The 22217-nt window shown below is 40.6% G+C and overlaps 1 protein-coding gene across 1 annotated transcript in view; it reads left to right on the top strand.

The window, feature by feature from the left end:
• The window catches only part of SLC12A8 (solute carrier family 12, member 8), a 258578-nt gene that overhangs the window by 204985 nt on the left and 31376 nt on the right, over nt 1–22217 (top strand). The window contains exons 8-9 of the mRNA XM_006869431.1: nt 2293–2439; nt 12448–13093. Coding sequence (XP_006869493.1) covers nt 2293–2439; nt 12448–13093 — 793 coding nt within the window. The remainder of the gene's footprint in view (nt 1–2292; nt 2440–12447; nt 13094–22217) is intronic.

The following is a 22217-nucleotide window of genomic DNA, read 5'->3' as shown; positions in this document are numbered from 1 at the left end:
GCCTATTTCCTCTTTTGTCTGCTTGTCCCACTCCACAATCCCCGTTCAGGCCTTTTTTCTAGTTGGAAACAGTTCAGGGCTGGCTGTGGCCATTTGGCTTTAATTGGAAACTGTCTCTTTAAATTTTGAGGAGATCTGTGCGCATGCGTAGTATGGGTGGGGCTGGGGTGCCCACTAGCTCAGGCACCCCTATAGTCACCAGAATGTAGGTGCACAGATAACAAGGGACCAATGAACAGATACCAAAAGGAAAGACTGTCCACACCTTTATCTCAGCGGTTCTGCCAGGCGTCTGTGGCCGCTCCAATCCTTTCCCCACATGGTCTCATCCAAGATGGTGGCTCCTGGAGCAGCCGAGCGTCCCGGACTGGAAAGCAATAGATTTCTTGCTTCTGCCACAAATTCCCCCAGCTGTGAGCCTTCTAACCTTCTAAGTATTCCTTTATATGTGGTTCAGAGTTCTGGGACCATCCCCTGAACCTGCTTGGTCGGGTATTCTGTATTGTTGTTGGCGGAGCTCTCTGCTGTACGTCCACCCGATCCGCCATCTTGTTTGTTCTTCTCCACGGGAACTTTTTAAGTGTTGAAGAGCAAGGATGTCAGCTTGAGGACTAAGGTACTCCTGACCCAAGCCATGGTATTTTCAATAACCTCATATGGATGCAAAAACTGGACAGTGAATAAGGAAGATCATAGAAGAATTGATGCCTTTGAATTGTGGTGTTGGAGGAGAATACTAAAAGTGACATGGACTGCCAAAAGAACCAATAGATCTGTTTTGGAAGAGGTGCAGCCAGAGTGCTCCTTGGAGGCCAGGATGGCTAAACTTCGTCTCTCATATTTTGGATATATTGTCAAGAGGGAACAGTTGCTAGAGAAGGATGTCATGCTGGGTAAGATGGAAGGTCAGAGAAAGAGAGGAAGACCCCCAACAAGATGGATCAGCCAGGTGGCATCATTGATGGCATCAAGTGTGGCAGTGGTAGTGAGGTTGCCCCAGTATCGGACATTGTTTCGTTCTGCTGTGCATGGGGTTGCTATGAGTCAGTTCCGACTCGATGGCACCTGACAACAACAACAACATATCCTCTCTTATTCTATCTGTTGGTGCTTTGTGGGGCCATCCATCCATCATTTACATTTCTGTGTTGGATACCCAAAACTAGTATTCATTTAGACCACAAGACTCCAGACTAGTAGGGGAGACAGCATGATAGGTGCTATTCTAACCTCATATTGAGATGCTATGGAGCAACCAGTGTTGTGAGGAGCATGAGAGATGACCTCATGGAGAAGGTGAGGCTTATGTGGATCTTGAAGCACAATTAGGAATTCCAAAGACAGACAATAGGTAGATTAGGGGATATGGGTAGAATTCCAGTGGGCAGAGAAATCATTCTGACTTAAAACTTAGAGTGTGCAAGGGACAGATGAGTCACAGAACATGAAGGGCTTTGTATACGGGTCAGTGAGAGCCATTTTTATGTATGCACCAGGGGTCTGACATGATCGGATTTGAGTCAAGAGAGGACACTCTGCCAGAGGTTTCTGGGGTGATTCAGAGAACTCTGTTTTAATAGACTTTTCAGGCAATTCTAATGTAGTCCTGGTGTGGCACTGTGGGTTAATGCGCCAGACTGAAAATCCATTTGAACTGCAAGGTCGGCGGTTCAAGCTCACCACCTGCTCCTCGGAAACTCTATACAGGGTCGCTATGGTTCGAAACTGACTTAACAACACTTAACAACAGCATGTAGTCCTGGTGTGGCACTGTGGGCTAATGCGCTGGACTGCAATGTTATTTGAACCTCAAGGTGGGCAGTTCAAGCTCACCATCCACTCCTTGGAAACCATATACAGGGTCGCTATGGGTCAGAACCGACTTAATGGTACTTAACAACAACAACAAATGTGGTCCATCTAATTGAAAGGTTGGTGGTTTGAACTCACCAGCCACTCACAGGAGAAAACTGTGGCAGCCTGCTTCTGTAATGTCATGCTGGGTAAGATGGAAGGTCTCTCTAGCCTTGGAGACCTTTGGGGCAGTTCTACTTTCTCCTTCTGGGTGACTCTAAGTCAGGATTGGCTTAATGGCAGTGGGTTTGGTTTCTGGTGAATTTGTGGTACTGGGTACAAAGTGGGGCTGGGGTGGGGATATTGGAAATAGGTTCAACAGATTGAATCTAGAGGACTTAGTGTGCGATTACATGGGGTCTGAGTGAGTGCATGCTGGGGAAGAAAGTGACAAAGGCAGGTTCTGGCATTGGGTAATGAGCTTGCTTTCTCATATAGGTGTCCCTAGTGGGCTTCCTGTTCCTTTTGGGCTTATACATCTCATCTCTAGCTTCCTGTATGGGAGGACTGTATGGAGCTCCCCGGATCCTGCAGTGCATTGCCCAGGAGAAAGTGGTTCCTGCATTGTCCTGGCTGGGGCAAGGGGTGAGTGACCCTTATTTTTGAGAAATGTACGTTTAGCCCCTGACATGATGGTTGGTCAATACATTTCTTAGGCATTTATCATCAGACTCTCTGGTCAAGTTCTGCAGGGTGGGACAGAAAAGTATATAAAGGCTTCCTTAATAAAGATAAATTTGGGTTCCTCCAAATTTAGGAAAAAATGGAAGAATCTCTTGGAAAGGAGGGGGAAAGCTGGTCCTTCCAGCTCAAACTCTACCCTCTACCCTTGGTGTTTATTTTGCCCTGGGGGTTTGCTGTGTGAATCATCATGACCCAAACCCTCACTGATACAGCATAGCTTGGTTGAGTCATGGCTGGAATGGTCAAATGAGCCATTCCTAAAACCTACGGGGATAAAAAAAGGAATAAATACAGAGAACTCCACTTCCTGATAATGTGGTTTACAAGCTGTAGTTCATTTTTATCTTGCTGGTGTACCACAGGGTACCCTCACCTCTACTCTGTTAATCCCAGCCCCCCTCTCTTTTAGGGCACATGTGGCTACAATCCATCATTACTCCCCTGCCCACCCCATGCCTTCCTCCACATCTTCTCCATCAGTCTGCACAGTTGAGTGGGAGCATCTCTAGTACCTTCCATGTGGGCTGTGCCTTTTATTATATTTTCATTTCATTTAGCATTTATTTTTCTATTAGGTAACATGGGAACAGGGTTCAAAAGTAGGAATAATATAAAATGTATAAACCAAGAAAGTTTGCTCTGATAATGAATCTTTCTATGTTCTGTCTTCTCATTTGATATAGCCTGGAAATCTGTCTTTTCATATGACTTAGAGAGAACTTTCTCATTCTGTTTCCGCTATGTAGTATACCGTAGTTTAACCATGTCCCTGTAAATTGACATTTGTGTGGCTTCTAGAAGACACTGCTGCAATGAATAACGTGTCTGCATGTGTGCATAATTTTATATACATGCAGATATATTTTTGGATGCATTTTCATAGGTTTAATACAAGTGATTGCTGTGTCAAAGGGTAAATGTATTTAAAATTTTAAATAAGTATTGCCAAAACACCTTCCATGGGATCTGTACCATTTTGTACTTCTCTAAGTATGGTGCTGTAGGATAAGCTCTGGATTGCTAACTATAAGGTCGGTAGTTCACACTCACCAGCCACTCCTCAAAAATCCTGTACTGGGTTGCTATGAGTCAGAACCAACTCGACGGCACTTAACAACAATAGCAATATATGAGATTAATGGAAGTAACTGTTTCCCTATAGTCAATCCCACTTTCATACTTGGAGCAAAAAGAGCTCCTGCTTGATAGGACACTGCTCTGGCCCTTGGGGTAAGAGTTTCATGAGGCCAAGGAGTATGCCCGCTGTATCCCATGCTGACCTTTTAGACCATGTTCCAGCTATACTGGAGTCTGGAATTCCCCATCCTGGTGTCCCCCAGGCCACTTTCCAATTATGCAGAGCCATTTCCCTGGTCTGTCTTCTCCAGAGGCAGGGTGTGGACTTGCGGTCCACACATGTAAGCTTTTGAGGCCCCTGATAATATGGACTGAGAAGCAAGGGGACAGCGCTCCTGTAAGGAAATCTGAGAAGCGTGGGATTCTAAGCTCAAACATGACTTCCTCATCATCATGAAGGGCTGCTTGGCAATGAAGAAGGATAGAACATATTTGATTTAATATTTTATTGACTTGGTTCATACTTGCAAATACTTAGACATAGGCATGTGGACCTCCATTTATACTTTTGCCCCAGACTTTACATATGCTAGCAATGAGCCTGCCCAACTTCATGTGTTGTCAGAATTCAGTTTTTGCCAATCATATAGTGAGAATGGTATCTGATTTGTAATTTGCATTACTTTTATGAATGAGAATGACCACATTTTTCTTTATTTAAGAGGCTTTTTCACCCCCCTCAGTGCTTATTGTTCTTTTTCTTTTCAATTACTAGGAACTCTTTTTCTGCTAGGGAAATTAACTTTTGGTGAAATTGCATTACCAATATTTTCCAGTTTGTCATTTGTCTTTTAACTTTGCTTGGAACTTTTCCCCACAACTTCTTTACATATGATTATATTTTATTAACTCGTTTCCTTTTGTGGAGAGAGAGATGAAGCTCTGAACATCTTTGAGATGTATTCAACATACAGAAACACTCATGAAACCAAATATGAACAGGTTAAAGAAGATCTATGAACTGAACATCCTTGAAACCTTCACCCAAGAACACTGCCAGCCTGTATTTGCCACCCTCCACAAGCTCCCTCTCAATGTAAAGAAAACAAGAATTCTTACCACTGTACCAATAAACCACATTCTTAGCAATGGAGAAAAGATTGAAGTTGTCACGGACTTCATTCTTCTTGGATCAGCTATCAACACTCACAGAAGCAGCAATTAAGAAGTCAAATGACGCATTGCTTTAGGCAAATCTGTTGCACAAGACCTTTTTAAGGTATTGAAGAGCAAAGAGGTCAGCTTGAGGACTAAGGTGAACCTGACCCAAGCTATGGTGTTTTCAATAACCTCATATGCATGTGAAAGCTGGACAGAGAATAAGGAAGACCATAGAAGAATTGATGCATTTGAGTTATAGTGTTGGAGGAGAATATTGAAAGTGCCAGGGGCTGCCAAAAGAACAAACAGATTTGTGTTGGAAGAAGTGCAGCCAGAGTGCTCCTTGGAGGCCATGATGGCCAGGCTTTGTCTCTCATACTTCAGACATATTGTCAGGTGGGCCAGTCACTGGAGAAGGATATCCTGTTTGGTAAGGTCAGAGAAAGAGAGGAAGACCCCCAACGAGATGGACTGGCCAAGTGGCAGCATCAATGGGCTCAAGCGTGGCAACAATTGTGAGGTTAGCCCAGGACCAGGCAGTGTTTCATTCTGTTGTGCATAGGGTTGCTATGAGTAGGTACCAACTCGATGGCGCCTAACAATGACAACAACAACAACAAGCTCCCTTCCCAGTGGCCACCACTATTCTGAGATAACAGTTTCCTTGTTGTCTCTATGGTTTTACCCAGGGGTCTGCAAACTTTTTCTGAAAAAGACCACAGAGTAAATATTTTTGACTTTGCAGGCCATATGTTCTGTTACAATGACTTATGACTACTCTGCCCTCAGAGTTCAAAAGCTAGTCACAGACAATAAGGAAACAAATTCCCTAAAACTTTGTTGATGAACACTGAAATTTGGATTTCATATAATTTTCATCTTTCACAAAATAGCATTTTTCTTTTGATGTTTTCCTCGTTTAAAACTGTAAAACTATTCTTAACTCTTACACATACATAACAGGATGCATCAGGCCTGATTTGGCCTTGGAATGTAGTTTGCTGGCTCAGATAGTTTAATTTTGCCTGTTTTTGAAGTTTATATAAAGAAGTCATAGTATTTATATATATATATGTCATTGTTGTTAAGTGCTGTCAAGTCGATTCCGACCCACAGCGACCCTGTATAGGGTTTCCAAGGAGCAGCTGGTGAGCTTGAACCACCAACCTTGCAGCTCAAATGACTTTGCAGTCTGATGCATTAGCCCACAGTGCCACACCAGGACTCCAAAATGATTATAGCTAGACCGACGTTTATTTTTAAGTGCCATTGAGTTGGTTCCAAATCACAGTGACCCTGTATAGGGTTTATGAGAAGCAGCTGGTGGGTTTGAGTCACCAACCTTGTGGTTAGCTTCCAGTGCTTATCCTATAATGCCACACCAGGATATAGATAGATAGATAGATAGATAGATAGATAGATAGATAGATAGATAGATAGATAGATAGATAGATGAGAGGTCGTCAACAATATCCATATTCTTGTGACATGCTTCTTTCATTCGATATATTTGTGTGCTTCATATTTTTTCTTTGAAGCAGCAGTGTTATCCTCGCTGTATATTATTTGATCCTATGCTACAATATTTTTTGGGTTTTTTAAATCCATCTTGCTGTTGATGAACCACTGGAGTTGTTTCCAGTTGGAGGCTATGATGAGCAGTGCTGTGAACATTCTTGTAACACTCTTGTACCAGTCTCCTGGAATACATGTAGAAAGCTTCCAGAGAATATACTCATCAGTGGAATTGCTAACTTGAAAGGTTCATATATCTTCACTTACTAGATAACACCAAGTTCTTTTCCAAAATAGTCATACTAACTTACACTCCTATCATTAGCAATGGAGTCCTGGTATGGTCCCTTAGGATAAGCACTCAACCTCAAGGTCAGTTTGAATCACAAATGTCGGTGGTTAAAACTCACCCACGCCTAAGAAACCCTATACGTGGTCACTATGAGTCAGAAATGACTACAGCACTTCACAACCACAACAACATCAGCAGTGGTAAGAGTTCCTCATCTTAAATATTCTTGCCAATACATAAACAGAAGGTGATAGGCCTAATTTGGCCCTTGGGCTGATAATCAGATTTAAAATTTTTTGCCAATCTGATGAATGTGTATTTCATTATATTTTGAATTGCTTTTGCCTGATTATTAATGAGACTGGGCATTCTTTTTCATGTTTAATAGGCACACTTTTTTTTTTTTTAAGATTTTTTATTTTGAATTGAATGAAAGTTTACAGAGCAGATCATCAGTTTTGCATTCAACAAATCATACACTTCATTCCATCATGATTGCAATCCCCTCCTTGTGACATCATTTATCCCACTTCCTCCCCGTGTGTCTTGTTTCCAGTCTTCCTTCTTTCCCCACTCTTCTGAATTTTGTCCTGAGGTAAATGCTGCCATTTTGCAGTGGTTGACCATTCTATGGTGAGCATACCTCACTAGTGTTGTTGTCTTCTATATTCTTGGCTGAAGTTTGAGCCATGAGAGTAAGTAAATTCAGTTACAGATCTGAAGAGTCACCAAAAGCCATAATCTCAGGATTCTGCCAATCTCTGTTTGCCTAGCAAGCTTAGCCTTTTTTTTTTATGATTTTGAGTTTTGGTCCACATTTTCTCCCACTCTATCTAGTGCCTTCTAATGCGATCCTTTTCAGACCAGTAGATAGTGGTAGCCAGCACCATCTAGTTCTTCTGGTCACAGGGTCATGGAGATTGATGTTCACATGATCCATTAGTTCTTTGAACTAATTATTTTCAAGCATCTTCAATTTTCATCACTCTTCTTTTCTTCAGACAGGGACAGACCAATAGTTGCACTTAAAAACATGGGTTTTAAGATCCTAGTTGCTACTTGCCAAACTAAAGTGTAAAACATTTTCTTTGTGGACTATGTTATGCTATTTGACCACTATATCCTTGAGACTATAATTCTGAACACCCATACCCAGCAACTCATTCCCTCAAGGTGATTGGTAATGTCTAAGAAGGGTTCATAATTTTGTTCCCACTATACTCTGGTGATACTGTAGGATATGTACTGGATTGCTAACCTCAAGGTTGGCAGTTCAAACCCACCAGCTGCTCCTAGGGAGAAAGATGAGACTTTATACTTCCTAAAAGATTTATTGCCTTCACTGGCTAGAAGTGACAGGGAAGGCATACACAAGAAGAAGGTTGGCAGAAGAATGATGAAGATAGGTGAAGACACAGGGAGAAATGCAAGAGTTAAAGGGGATAGAGGTGAATACGATTATACACACAACCCTACAATAACAGTGTTCTATGAATAGATATAAGGAATGATCCACAGGCTGAACAGGTATGGTAGGGAGAATGGGAGTATATCCTAAGGGTTTGACAGAGGATATTTGTAGATATTTGCTGCAAACATACTGTCTTAGGTTGTGTTTTCCAAAAGAGCAAAACCAGTGAAACTTATATGTGTATATATAAAGAGAAATTTATATCAAGGAAATGGCTCACAATTGTAGAAGTGGGAGAGTACCTAGTCTGGATCTAATGAACCAAGATCATCAGGCAAGTCTGACAGGCAGGCAGGAAACAGAGCAGGCCACTGACTCAAGTCCAAAGAACCAGAGGTTGGAGGATGAGCCATCTGCAAGATTCAGAACCAGCAGAAAGCAAGCAAGCTTTCCTCTGTCTACATTATATTGACAATAGGCCACACCCATGAGGAAACATCCTTTCAGTTGATTGGCTTCTCATAGTCAATTATCATAGTTAACTACGCCTGTTCATAGTCAGTCATACATAGATTTAAATGGCATTGTTTATAGCCAATCATCATAGAGTTAACTTTACATTGTATTAAATCTCTCTATGGAGATAATCACATCTCAACTCTTAAAGGAAGTTGACACAAACCTTTAAGTATTATAAACACCTATGAATGTGGTGGAGCACTGTTTGTTGTTGTTGTTAGGTGCCATCGAATCAGTACCAACTCATAGCAACCCAATGCGCTACATAACGAATTGTTGCCATGCTTGAGCCCATCGATGCTGCCACTTTGCCAGTCCACCTTTCCGGGGGTCTTCCTTTTTTTTTTTTTTTTTTCTGACCCTCCACCTTACCAAACATGATATCCTTCTCTAGCGACTGGTCCTTCCTGACAATATGTCTGAAGTATGAGAGATGAAGTTTGCCCATCCAAACTAAGTGCTGTCAAGTCGGTTCCAACTCATAGTAACCCTGTATAGAGTTTTCGAGGCTTAGCTGCTGAGTTTGAACCACTGACCTTGGGCTCAAACAGATCTTGCAGTCAAGTGCTTACACTACAGGACCACACCAGAACTCAATGGTGGAGTATGTTATTGTTGTTGTTGTTAAGTGCTGTTGAGTCAGTTCCAAGTCACAGTGACTCTGTACAGGTTTTCCAAGGATTAGCTGGTATGTTTGAACTGCTGAACTTCTTAGACATTATCAAACATCTTAAGGCAATGAGTTTCTGGGTCTGCAGAGTCAGGACCATGATCAATTGGTATTACATAATCCACAAAGACAGTGTTCTATATCCTACTTAGTCAGTAGCAATTGGGACTCTAGGAGGTCATGAGTGGCCATCTACGGTTCAACTATTGGTCTCTCCATGTACAGAAGAAAGAAGAATGATGAAAACTGAAGATGCCTGGAGTCAACTAGTCCAGTGGATCAATGGGACAACTTACCATAAATCTCCATGACTCTAAGCCAGAAGAACTAGATAGTGCCCAGCTGCCATTACCAGCTGCTCTGAAAGGGATCATATTAGAAACTCCCAGATAGAGTGGGAAAAAGTATGGAACTAAATTCAAAAAATTTTTTTTTTTTTTTAAAAGATCAGGCTTACTGGTCAGAAAGAGTTAGGAAGTCTTGGGAGTTAGTAACTCCAATTAGGAACCCAAGACTGTGGGCCTCACTCACATTTCAGGTCTGGAATGGTGCTCACCCTTGTGGTCCAATTTTTAGCCAAGCAGTAAATAAGTATATAGTGGGGACAATAACACAAGTAAGGTACGCTCACCATGGAATGGACAACCATTCAAGATCAACAGGCCAACGTTTACTTACAGACAATGTTGAGAAGGGATGGGAAATTGAGAAGGGATGGGAAGGAGGGTGGAATGGAAATAGGAACCAAAGGGAGGAAGCAGGCAACTGTTGTTACAGGGAGGGGATTGCAATCATTGAGATGAAACAAAGTGTATGATTTGTTGAATGTAAACCTGATGATCTTGTCTGTAAATCTTCACTCAATTTACAATAAAAAGTTTCTCAAAAAAAAAGATTTATTGCCTTTAAAACTTCACATGGATCACTATGAGTCAGAATGAACTTGATGGCCGTGGGTTTGGGTTTGGCTATTCTCTACCACATTCATAGATGTGCTTGCAGCAAAGGTAAATACTCTTGTACAGATATCCTCTATCAAATCTCTATATATTTGAATAAGTACTCGTTTGTAAAGCTCACCTGGGACCTTCCTTTTAAGTTATTTTTAGTTTCTGATGATTTGCCTCTATTCTTGGTAATTGAATTGTTTAGTATGGTAAACAGCTGTAACAGATATACCTAAAACTGAAATCCTCAAACACAACAAAATTTATTTTTCTCTAAAATTCTAGAGTGTTTCCAGTTGATAAAGTGCTCTGATCCTCAGAGTGACAAGATAACGATGACTTTGCCATCTTCCAACTGTAGCTTCTAAGGCTACTTTCTTTTGTACCCCTCAATAAGGGGAGTGCACCTGAAGGAACATGTATGATAGATAGCAGATCTGGAAGGCCTGCCCCTTACTTTCCAGAGTGCTGACAGTGGAGGTGGAGCAACGGTTAGATTCTTCATATATCCTGAAGGAAGGACTGACAATGTTTTCTGCTGATATGGGGGAATGGGAAGAGGCTTCAAGATATTTGCCATTTTTTGAGATGAGAAGACTACAGAAAGAGTGGATTAGAAGTGAGAGGGGAGATTAGCAATTTGATGTTGGATTTAATAAATTTTTATGCTATGTGCATTATATACTTTTTGCAAACTGCAATACCCTCATACGTTAGTGTCCTATACATGCTATGCACATCATATATGAAAAACATGGTATAAGTTTGAGACCCTATTAAACATCACTTGGAAATGTTGAGTAGGAAGGTGAATGTTTATTTCAGTGTGAATTTGAGGAGAATGTTTTAGACTAATTTTAGAATTTTGAGCATACAGGTGGTATTTAAAGCCATAACATTGATTGAGATCACCTGGGATGTTTTATTCATTTACTTGTTTCTAAATAAATATTTTATTGTGGTGAAGTGTGTATAATATAAAATGTATCATTTTAGCCACTTTAAGTATACAATTCAGTGGGATTAATTCCATTCATAGTGCTATCCCTAGGTATTCCTTTTGAACATTTTATTGTGAATTGGGTACATGTTTAGTGAACACATTAATTTCCCATTCAGCAATTTATACACACATTTTTTTTGTGTGTGACATGGGTTGACATCTCTTCAGCATGATAGCATTCTTCCTACTTCTCTGGGTTCCTACTTCTATTCGTCCTTCTTTCTTGCCCCTTCCTGCCTTCTGAACTTTGTGGGCAAGTGCTTCCCTTCTAGTCTCCTATGGTTGATTGTTCTGAAGAGTACATTGCTCATGGGTGTTATTTTTCACTTTATCAGCCGGTCTATTGTTTGACTGAAAGGTGATCCCCAGGGGTGGGTTCAGGTCCAGATTTGGAGGGTGTCTAAGGGTCATAATCTCAGTGTTCCACTAGTTTCCATTAGTCTATTAAGTCTGGTCTTCTTTAGGATTTTGAATTTTGTTCTCCAGTTTTCTCCTACTCTGTCCAGTCAGAATGGTTAGTAGTGGTAGCCAGACACCATCTGGCTCTTCTGTGAGAAGCTTTAAAGGTAGGCTTCTGAGATGTGGAAAAACCAGCGAGGAGACTGAGAAGAAGCGGTTAGTGAGTAGAAAGAGAACTGAGAGAAGCCAGGTGAAGAAAGTCTTTTAAAGAGAAGGAAGTGACCAACTTCATCAAATGTTCTTATGGCAAAGAAGATAAGGACTATTGCTTTTGGCCCAACAAGGATGCTAGTAACTGTGGAGTGGCAGATTTTGTTTTCCATTTCTGTTCACCTGAAGATCATCACACCTACTTCTATAGTAATAGGTGTGTGTGCATGATTTTTACATATGCACGTGTATAAGTTTAGTGTCAGAACTCCCCCACCCCTGCCTTTTCCAAAGTCTGCCCATCCCCTCAAGTTCATTTTCTCCAATATAGTCTGAGAAGAATCAACTTTCCACCTCTTTGATTTCCAAGGCTGGTGTTAGAACCCAATGAAAGACAAGAGAAGAAAATATTTGGGAAGTCAACTTTCAATAGTGAGGCCCCATATTAATAGCAATACAACTAATAACCTCTGGTATGTTAAGAGCCCACTATGTGTCAGTACTGGGCCAAACACTTAAAATGGATTAGCTCTGATACTGCCATTAACCTCATGGATATTATTATTCCAAGTTTATAGGTAAGCAGTTAACATGCCTGGGCCACGTAGGGAGAAGAGACTAAGCCATTATGAATTGTGTTTCTGTCATATAATGTGATTTGCTTCTGAAATGTCATTGTCCAGCATGTTATTTTTGTTTCTGCAGAAAGGACCAAATAAAACACCAGTAGCTGCCATCTGCCTTACCAGCTTGGTGACCATGGCCTTTGTCCTTGTGGGTCAGGTGAATGTCCTGGCCCCTATTGTCACCATCAACTTTATGCTGACATATATAGCAGTGGACTACTCTTACTTCTCCCTGTCCATGAGTCTGGGCAGCCTCGCCCAGGTGCCTGAGCCAGAGCGCAGGGAAGACACGGAAGCTCTCCAGTGCTCTGAGCATCTGCTCTCGGAGAAGACTCCGAGCTATGGTTCTGAGGGCGCTGCCCAAAGCCTCTCTGAAGGCACTTTGCTAGAATTCACCAAGGACATGAATCAGCTCCTCCTGTTAAACAGAAAGCTTGAGTGTAGACAGCCCAGAAGAGGAGAAGATGATGGGATCTCAGAAGGTCAGAAGAAGAAACGCAAGAAGGCCATCAAGCAAACCCTACAAGATAGCTTCCTCTTGGACCTCAAGTCCCCTACTTATTTCCCTACTGAAGGACCTGAAAGGTTGCCTACTGCCTTCTCAGAGGGGCAGGAGTCCTACTGGAACAACCAGAGTTCTGGGAGTGAATGGATTCAACCTAGGGAAACATGTAGAGAACATCTTATCACTGAGCAGTATAGCCAACCTATGCCAAGTGAAGAAGGTGAGTGCTTTGCAATCACACCAGGGTCTCTTATTTTGAGGTGACCACTGTTTTCCAGGAGTCCTGGTATGGCACTGTATGCTAATGCATCAGACTGTAAAGTCGTTTGAACTGCAAGGTTGGTGGTTCAAGCTCACCAGCTGCTCCTTGGAAACCCTATACAGGGTCGCTATGGGTCGGAATCGACTCAATGGCACTTAACAACAACAACAACTGCTTTTTAACCTACCCAGTTTTTGTGACCCTCTTTCCAAGCCAGTTCACTTTATAGCTGGGTTAAACATCCTTGTTAGCTTTAATTTTAAAGGTTATAGTCAGGTATCAGCAGAATTATTTATTATTCTATTCTATTATTGTAGTTGCTGTTACGTGCTGTTGAATCAGTTCTGACTCAGTGACCCTGTATAAAGTTTCTAAGGAGCAGCTGGTAAATTTGAACCACCAATGTTGCGTTAGTTTATTTTAGAAAGAAAATTATATCTACTCCTATATTCCCTGGTGATGAGTGGTTAAGTGCTTGGTGGCTAGCCTAAAGGTTGACAGCTCAAATTCAACAGCAACTTTGAGTGAGCAACATGTAGCCATTTGCTTCCATAGAGAGTATAACCTTGGAAACCTAATGAGACACTTCTACCTTGTCCTATAGGATTTCATGAGTCAAAACTAATTAGATGCCCCATCCTCTGTACAAGGGTTGATAGGGATGGGCAACTTTAACATTGGCTACCTAAATGGGAGACCATAAAGGCATGAAGGTGACTGGCTTTTCAAGAGGGAGTTTAGTTTCAGAGTGTGCAGGGCAAAGTAGAATCCCCACTGAATAGTTTTCATCTTGTCTAGATGGGTCTGGTGAAAGGAGATGGGGATAAAATTCTTATGATTCAATAGTAATTGTTCTCACGACTAATTGTGATTGTCACAACTGTAAAGATACAAGTTTTGTAACAAAAAGGGGGAGTAGTTAATCTTATAGTCCAGAAACAGAAGACCCTAGGACCATCAAGGGAGAAGAGCACAAGCAGAATGTGGGACCTTATCCAGCGAAGCAGTGACATCAGAGATGGAGGCAGAGATGATGACATGGAGAGAGGTTGTAGCTGAGGACTCTGGACTCATGGAAAGAGAAAGGCTGTGTGCTGGCAGCCAAGAGGCAGGCTTGCAGAATATGTCCTTTGGTTGTTTAAATGATTATATATTCCTGAGTGTTTTGGTTGGTGTACATGCAAAAAAAAAGAAAGAAAAGAAAAACCCAGAGGGAATAGAAGCAAATATTGTTGAATGATGATGCAAGGAAGAGGATTATAATCATTGCAGTGAAATGAAATATGATAGTATGCATGTAAAACTAATGTTCTCCCATGTAAACTATCACTCAATTCACAATAAAAACTTAAAAAAAAATTCATTAGATGCAATGGGTTCCTATAAGTTAGAATTGGGAGCCATGTTGTTATTGTTAAGTGCTGTCGAGTCAATCCCAACTCATAGTGACCCTGTATAGAGTTTCTGAGCAGTAGCAGTTTGAACTGTCAACCTTTTGCTTAGCAGTCCAGTGCTTATCCTACAGCACCACACCAGGACTTCTGGCATATAACAGGTGCTCGTGGTTAATAACAGAATATTAATTTCATGTCACTAAAAAATCAGCTGATGTGTAATGTTGCCAAGAGGAGTGAAACTAGATTTCTCCTTTCAAGGGTAGTAGAAATACATTGTGATAAACTGCCTGGCACAGATTCAGTAAGTTTTGTCTATGGAAAATGAATCTCCCAAAGCAGGCAGCAAAGGTTGGAGAGAAGGTGATCAGAGAAACACAGCTTTTCTTTGTTTTCTTAAATTTGCAAATAGAAAGAGGTTCTCAAAAAGATGCTTATAGAGCGTAAACCTTTTTAAAAAATGCTTTATTGTGAATTATGTGATAGTTTACATGGGAGGACATCAGCTTCACATTGATCCCGTCGTATATCGTTTCCTTGCCATGGTTGCAATCCCTTCCATGCATCATCGATCAACCAAAGGGTATACTCCGCAAGCCTTCCCCCCTGTCGTCCACACACCACCCCTCTCTCTCTCTCCAGGTCCAAAGTCTCCAGCAGCTCCATCTTCCCATGTCATCGTCTCTGCCTCCATCCCTGGCATCACTGCTCTCTGGGTAGGGTTCTGTTCTCTGCTCTTCTCTACAGCGTAAAACTTTTAAGAGAGAGGGAGAAGTCATAATTTTGGAGAATTTACCATATGTCAGATGGCTTACATATATTATTTATTTGTGGCCAAATGATTCATTATATAAATTAATATTGTCTAATCTGGTGTGGCACTGTGGGCTAATGCGTCAACCTGCAAAGCCGTTTGAACTGCAAGGTCGACAGTTCAAGCTCACCAGCTGCTCCTTGGAAACCCTATACAGGGTCTCTATGGGTCGGAACCAACTCGGCGGCACTTCAGAACAACACAACAATTGTGATGTAGACAAAGAATATTGAATATATTGTGGACTGCCAGAAAACCCAACAAAATCAATTTTAAAATAAATGTAACCAGAAGGCTCTTTAGAAGTGAAAATGTAGGGATTTCAGCTCATTTACTTTGGACTTTATCCTGGTATGGTACTGTAGAATAAGCACTGGATTGCTAACAGCAAAGTTGGCCATTCAAACCCATCAGTCACTCCTCTGAAACCCTATACAGGGTGGCGATGAGTCAGAACCGACTTGATGGCAGTTAGCAACAACAGCAGCAATTTATGTTATAAGGAGCCCTAGTGGCAATGTGGAGTCCTGGTGTGGTGTTGTAGGATAAGCACTGGACTGTAAGGTGGTTTGACTAGCAAAAGGTTGACAGTTCAAACACACCAGCTTCTACTCGGAAACCCGCTATGAGTTGGAACCAACTCAATGGTGCTCAACAACAACAAAAGTGGCGCTGTGGAGTCCAGGTGTGGCATTAGAGGTTAGCAGTTCAAACCCATCAACCACTGCTCAGAAACTATACAGGGTTGCTATGAGTTGGAACTGACCCTATGGCAGTTAACAACAACAACAAAGTGGCTCTGCGGGTTAGCTTTGGGCTGCTAACTGTAAGATCAGCGGTTCAAACCCACCACCCACTCCTCAGGAGAAAGTTGAGACTGTTCCTGTAAAAATTTGGTATTGGAAACCCTATAAGAGGTTGCTATAAGTTGGAATTGACTTGATGGCAGCAGGTTGTTTTGATGAGTAAATCGTGTTATATATTGTAATGAAATAGATACTCTCCACTTTACAACTGAAGACCCTGAGGCCTACTGAAGTCAGAGAGAAGTCTCACAGCTGACACTTTGCACAGCTGGGCATCACGCTGAGGTCTTACTGTTTCTACAACATTCCAGGTGCCATCCTCCCTATGACCCTGCCTTTTGAAATCTGCAAAAACAGTGTTGGCAAAGAGAACTCAAGAGACAAAGAGATGTCTAAAAACAAATGCTTTATGTTCTTCCAAACACCTATTATTTCTTCTTTATCTTTAAAGAAGCTCTTTATCTTTAAAAGGAGCTCTGGTAGCGTAGTGGTTACGAATCGGGCTGAGAGCCTTAAGGTCAGCAGTTCGAAACTACCAACTGCTCCGCAGGAGAAAGATGAGGCTTTCTGCTCCTGTAAAGATTTACAGCCTCGGAAACCCTGTACAGGGTCGCTATGAGTCGGAACCGACTCCACAGCATACAACAACAACATCTTTAAATTGGTGTTTATTTTAATGGTGGTAGCACTTTTTTTTTTTAATGTAAGTTTTTTTTTATTATAATGCACAGTTTAATAAGTCAACTGGTATTAAAGTTATATAAAAAAAATAATAGCTCCACTCTTTTGTACCTCTTGGAGCCCTGGTATGGCACTGTAGGATAAGCATAGGACTTTTAACCACAAGGTGAATGGTTCAAACTTACCACTTGGAAACCCTATACACAGTTGTGATAAGTAAGAACTAACTTGATGGCACTTAACAGTCCTGCCCTCAGAAGAACCCACTTACATTCAAAATGTTACTGCTTTTGTGTGTGTGTGTGTTTGTGTGGTTTTTTTTTTGTTGTTGTTGTTGCTGCTTTTGTTATTAAACTTCATAATACATTTATATTGCTCTGTCTTGATGTGCCAATTTTGTTGTTGTTGTTGTTGTTATGCTTGAGCCCATCACTACTGCCACTGAACCAACCCACCTCTTTAAGGATCTTTCTCTTTTTCGCTGACCCTCTACTTTACCAAGCATGATCTCCTTCTCCAGGTGTGAGAGATGAACTCTGGCCATCCTGTCTTCTAAGGAGCTTTCAGGTTGTACTTTTTCCAACACAGATTTGCTAGTTCTTCTGGAAGTTCTTGGTACTTTTAATATTCTTCTCCAACACCATAACTCAAATGCATCAATTCTTCTATGATCTTCCTTATTTACTGTCCAACTCGCACATGCATATGAAGCTCTTGAAAATAACAGGTGCACCTTAGTCCTCAAGCTGGTATCTTTGCTCTTGAACACTTTAAAAGATACCTTGTGCAGCAGATTTGCTTAATGCAGTACATCCTTTGCTTTCTTGACTGCTGGTTCCATGAGTGTTGATAGTTGATCCAAGCAAAATGAAGTCTTTGACACCGTCAATCTTTTCTCTGTTGTTAAGAATTTTGCTTATTGGTCCAGTGGTACTGAATTTTGTTTTCTTTACACTGAGATGCAACCCATACCCATACCGAAGGCTATGGTCTTTGACTTTATCAGTAAGCATTTTAAGTCCTCTGTGCTTTCAGCAAGCAAGGTTGTATCATCTGCATATCACAGGTTGTTAATGAGTCGTCCTCCAATCCTGATGCCATGTTTTCTTCATACAGATTAGTTGCTCAATATACAGACTGAATAAGTATGGTGTTAATTTTAAAGAATAAATTGACAAAGTAATTTAAGTGCTCTTTCATACCACTATCTCACTTCCTCTCATCTGATCTTCCCAATGTAGTTACAGCACATTTTAAAAATTAACTCAATTGCTAGGATGCCTAGGATCATGACTAAATAATTATTGCTTTAACTTGAGTCACATACTGTGCTTTCATTTTATTTTTTGTACAACCTTTTCTGTTTCCTGGAGTTAATAACTGCCTTTGTTTTATTTGTACTTGCTTGGTTTTTCTGTTACCATTTTTCTCTTAATGTTTCAGCAGATGTATCAATTGTTATTTTCCAACTTCTAAAATTATAATGAGAAAATAGGATCAAAATATGATGAGAAGCTATCACATCCTTTTCTCTTTTTTCTTCTGGCTCTTGTCTTCCTATTCCAATCTAGACTGCTTGCTGTCTAGGCCTGCTGCAAAGCTATTGTCTAGGGATTCCTCTGTTTACCATGCTTCTCTATTGAATCCAAGGAACAAGAGATTTCTTGGATGCAATATCATAAAGGAATTTTGTCATTCTTTTTGGCCTGCCCAGTGGTGAGAATTTCCAACATTATGAGTCTTGGTGGGAGGCAAAGCTAGCCTTTCACACTCAAAACTGAAAATGCCTCCCCTGCAGTTAGAGTTTAGGCACAAGACAAAGATTCTGCTAATTAAATGAACCCTCCTGATACTTGCAATTTGGAACTGAAAATCTGAAGAAATGAGGGCTTTGGGGAAATCTCTGGAAGCATGATGGTGCTGTTGTTCTTGTGTCCATTGTCCAATCTTTCTGGGTCAATGGGGCAGGCTACAGTATCTGGACTTTCCTAAAATTTTAGTTCCTCTTTTAATACTTAAAAATGAAGTACTAACTACAAAGCTATTTAGAAATCCTGTGTTGACCAGGGTGTTTTAGTGTAGAATGATTGGAAGTGAGTTCGCTTTTTCACTGGAGGACTCCAGATGTCTATATCCAGAGGTTTATATTGGACTCTTCAGTTCTTCCAGAGAATCCTTGTCTAAGAGGACACCGAGATGGCTGTTTGCATTCTGGGATCAGAGTGAAGGAAGGGAATTTGAGGGGTCCCACCATTTAGAATCCATTGATTTAATTTTTCTGTTTCTGCTCAATTCCTCCCTCTTTTTCATACCTGGTGCCTCAAGTTTAGGCGCTCTCTGGTTTGATCTTCAGACTATACACCTTGGGTTCGAGTAAGAAGGTATTGTTGTCTAGATGAATTGGTGGGAGAAAGGTTTTTGATGTTCAGCTACCCCAAATAGTGACTTGCGACCAACTCCTTGTAGCTCCCTACTTCCAAGGGATCTGGTCCTTCTTGGTCCTGACCTTTGCTGGGATCACTTGAGTGAATTGGCAGCTCATTAGGTCTTAAGTTCATCCTACTTCTCTCTGCTCAGTCTGTTACCACTCCTCTGTTACTTTTCCATCTTGTTTTTATGTTTCCTCTCTCATTCTCTTAATGTTTGTTGCTTTATACCTTTTCAGTCTTCTCAGTGGGTTTTTAGGAGAGACATGCAGTCAGTCTGCCATGTCTAAACAATGAAGGGAACACTACCCAGCTTCCCAATCTTAGAAATGTCACAGCCAGCGTTGACTACTCTGCTTTCCACACCTCCTCCTCTCCATCCTTACTACCTTGTCCTTGGTGTAGCGCCTCAGCATCCTGCACCTGGACTCCTGCTAAGTCTGCAAACCAGTCTTCTGCCTCCAGACTCTCTCACATCCTGTTTATCCTTCACACTGCCCACTGAATGATCTTCCTTAAATAATATGCTGATCATGTCTCTCTTACTTCAAAACTTTTTCTGGAATCTAATTCCTCCAGTCTAAATAAAATCCTTGGTGTGATTTGGAAGGTTATTCAAAATCCCATTCTAACCTACCTTCCCAGACACTTTTTCACATAAACTCATGCACTCTATTTTTCAAACCAGTGCCCTAAATACATCATGTTCTTTCATACTTTCTTGCCTTTGCATATGCTTTTCTGCCTCTTTGAATTGTTTACTCCCTACTTCTCCATTGGGAAAACTTCAACTTACCCTTTATAATCCATCAGACCTTTGAGACCTGCTCATACCCTTTTTGAGCAAGATACCCTGATTTCATTCCTTGTGCAACCATAACAATAAATTTATCACATTGTCTTATAAATATTTACACATTTATCTTCAGACCTATTTCTCTTAAGGAAAACATGTATTTCCTTCCTTTACACTAGATTGTGAGTTTCTTTTGGTCACAGACCATACCTTTTCATCTTTGTAAAAAATTGTTTTTTCCTCTTCCTTTAGTCGAGTTGATCATCAAGCCATCTAGGCTAGGTCAAGTGGGTACTGTCTGCAAGTTTGGGTGTTCCTGGGCAGCTCTCCTCACTTCATATCAGCTGGATGCTTTAATCTCAGCTCTAGGCCTCTGTGGCTATGTCCTCATCCTTGGATTCAGGTATCCCCAGGTCTCACCACACTTTGGACCAACCAGCCCTGGATATCTTTTCATCTTTGTATCCATCACAGTAACTCACACCGTAAGTGGCACATAGAAGACAGACAGTAAAAGCTAGTTTCATCGATGAACAATTAAACAGATAGTGACTAAAAAATTGGAATTTTGATCAGAAGAGTAAAAAGCTAAACCATCATAAGACTCTATTCTTTGCCAAATTACCTGATATACAATAATAAGAATCAAATCACTGTTGAATAAGTATTGTTTGGGACAAAAAATATAGATAAAAAATTAACTTGGGACTGTATTTTATACCTCATGTAGTCATGAATTCCTTATGTATCACAGCTGTGCAAGGGAGATCATTCTGACTATTGAAGCCATCATCAAAGACAAAAGGATCTGATTAAATAGAAATAAAAAACATTTGCACAACAGAGTGTCACAGAAGGAAACAATTATTCTGACAAATACAACTGATGAAAGCATACCTTCCAAAGTTTATTTGTTTTAAAGACAGCAATCTCAAAAATCCAGATTGTACTAAAAACAGACCAGAGAGATGAATAAGCAATTTAAATATGAAAAATCAATGCCAGATTCAGCAAACTAATTTTTATTATTGAATCTTAGACATGTCCTATGTGCCTGGCTCTGAGAGAGCACTTGATATGGATGGTCTCCTCTAAGCCCAGAGTTAGGCACTGTCAGGATTGTGAGGTTCTGTTCCATTTTCTTCCATCTTTCCTTCCTAGTCTTCAGATTAGGTCATTTCTATTGACTTATCTTCAAGTTCACAGATTCTTTTTACTGCCATCTCAAATGCTGTTAAGTCCATCTAGTAGATTTTTCATTTCTATTCTTATACTTTTTAAATCTAGAATTTTCATTTTAAAAAATTATTTCTTTTTCACTATATTCTCTATTTTAAAGTCATTATCATTATATTTGGAGAGTGCGATGGCTCCATAGAATACGCACTGAACAGTAAATCATAAGATCAATGGTTCAAGCCCACCAGCTGTTCCATTGGAGAAAGATGAGCCTTTATGCTTCTGCAAAGATTTAAAGCCTCAGAAACTCTATATATGAGTCAGAACCAACTTGACAGGCTTAACAACAACAACCATCATATTTTCTTTTGGTTCTTGACATTATCCCTTAATTTTTTGGATACAAATGTTGTTGGTGTTGTTGCTAAGTGCCATTGAGTCAGTTCTGACTCATAGCAACCCTGTATAGGGTTTCCAAGGATCAGCTGGTAGGTTTGAACTACCAACCATTTTGTTTGTAGTTCAGTGCTGATCCTGTAGCCCCACACCATTATCCCTTAATTTTTGGACACATATAGATGCTTTTAAATCTTTATTTGCTAAATCCAACATCTGGGTCTACTCAGAGTTAGTTTCTTTCTATTGCATTTTCCCTGAGCAGGGGTCATAGTTTTCTGTTTATTTGCATGCCTTTTTCTGTTTGTGTGTTTTGCTGTTTGTTTGTGTCAGTAAATTGTCTGAATTTATACTGAAGAATCTGTCTTCATTGTAGTTAGTGGCTGCTGGTGTCTGTGCCTTTGTGTTGTCTGTTGACTCAAGGGGACCTCATGTGTTATAGAGTAGAACTGGTCCATAGACTTCTTGGCTATATACTTTTTTTTTTTTTTTAATTAAATGTTTTTATTTTGGATTGAGTGAAAGTTTACAGGGTGCATCATCAGCTTCACATTCAACCATTCATATAGCTTGTTTCATTACATTGATTA

The sequence above is a fragment of the Chrysochloris asiatica genome, unplaced genomic scaffold (assembly GCF_000296735.1).
Source record: "Chrysochloris asiatica unplaced genomic scaffold, ChrAsi1.0 scaffold00130, whole genome shotgun sequence".
Taxonomy (NCBI): Eukaryota; Metazoa; Chordata; class Mammalia; order Afrosoricida; family Chrysochloridae; genus Chrysochloris; species Chrysochloris asiatica.
Note: the sequence above shows the minus strand (reverse complement) of the source record. Positions and strands in the feature narration are given on the sequence as shown.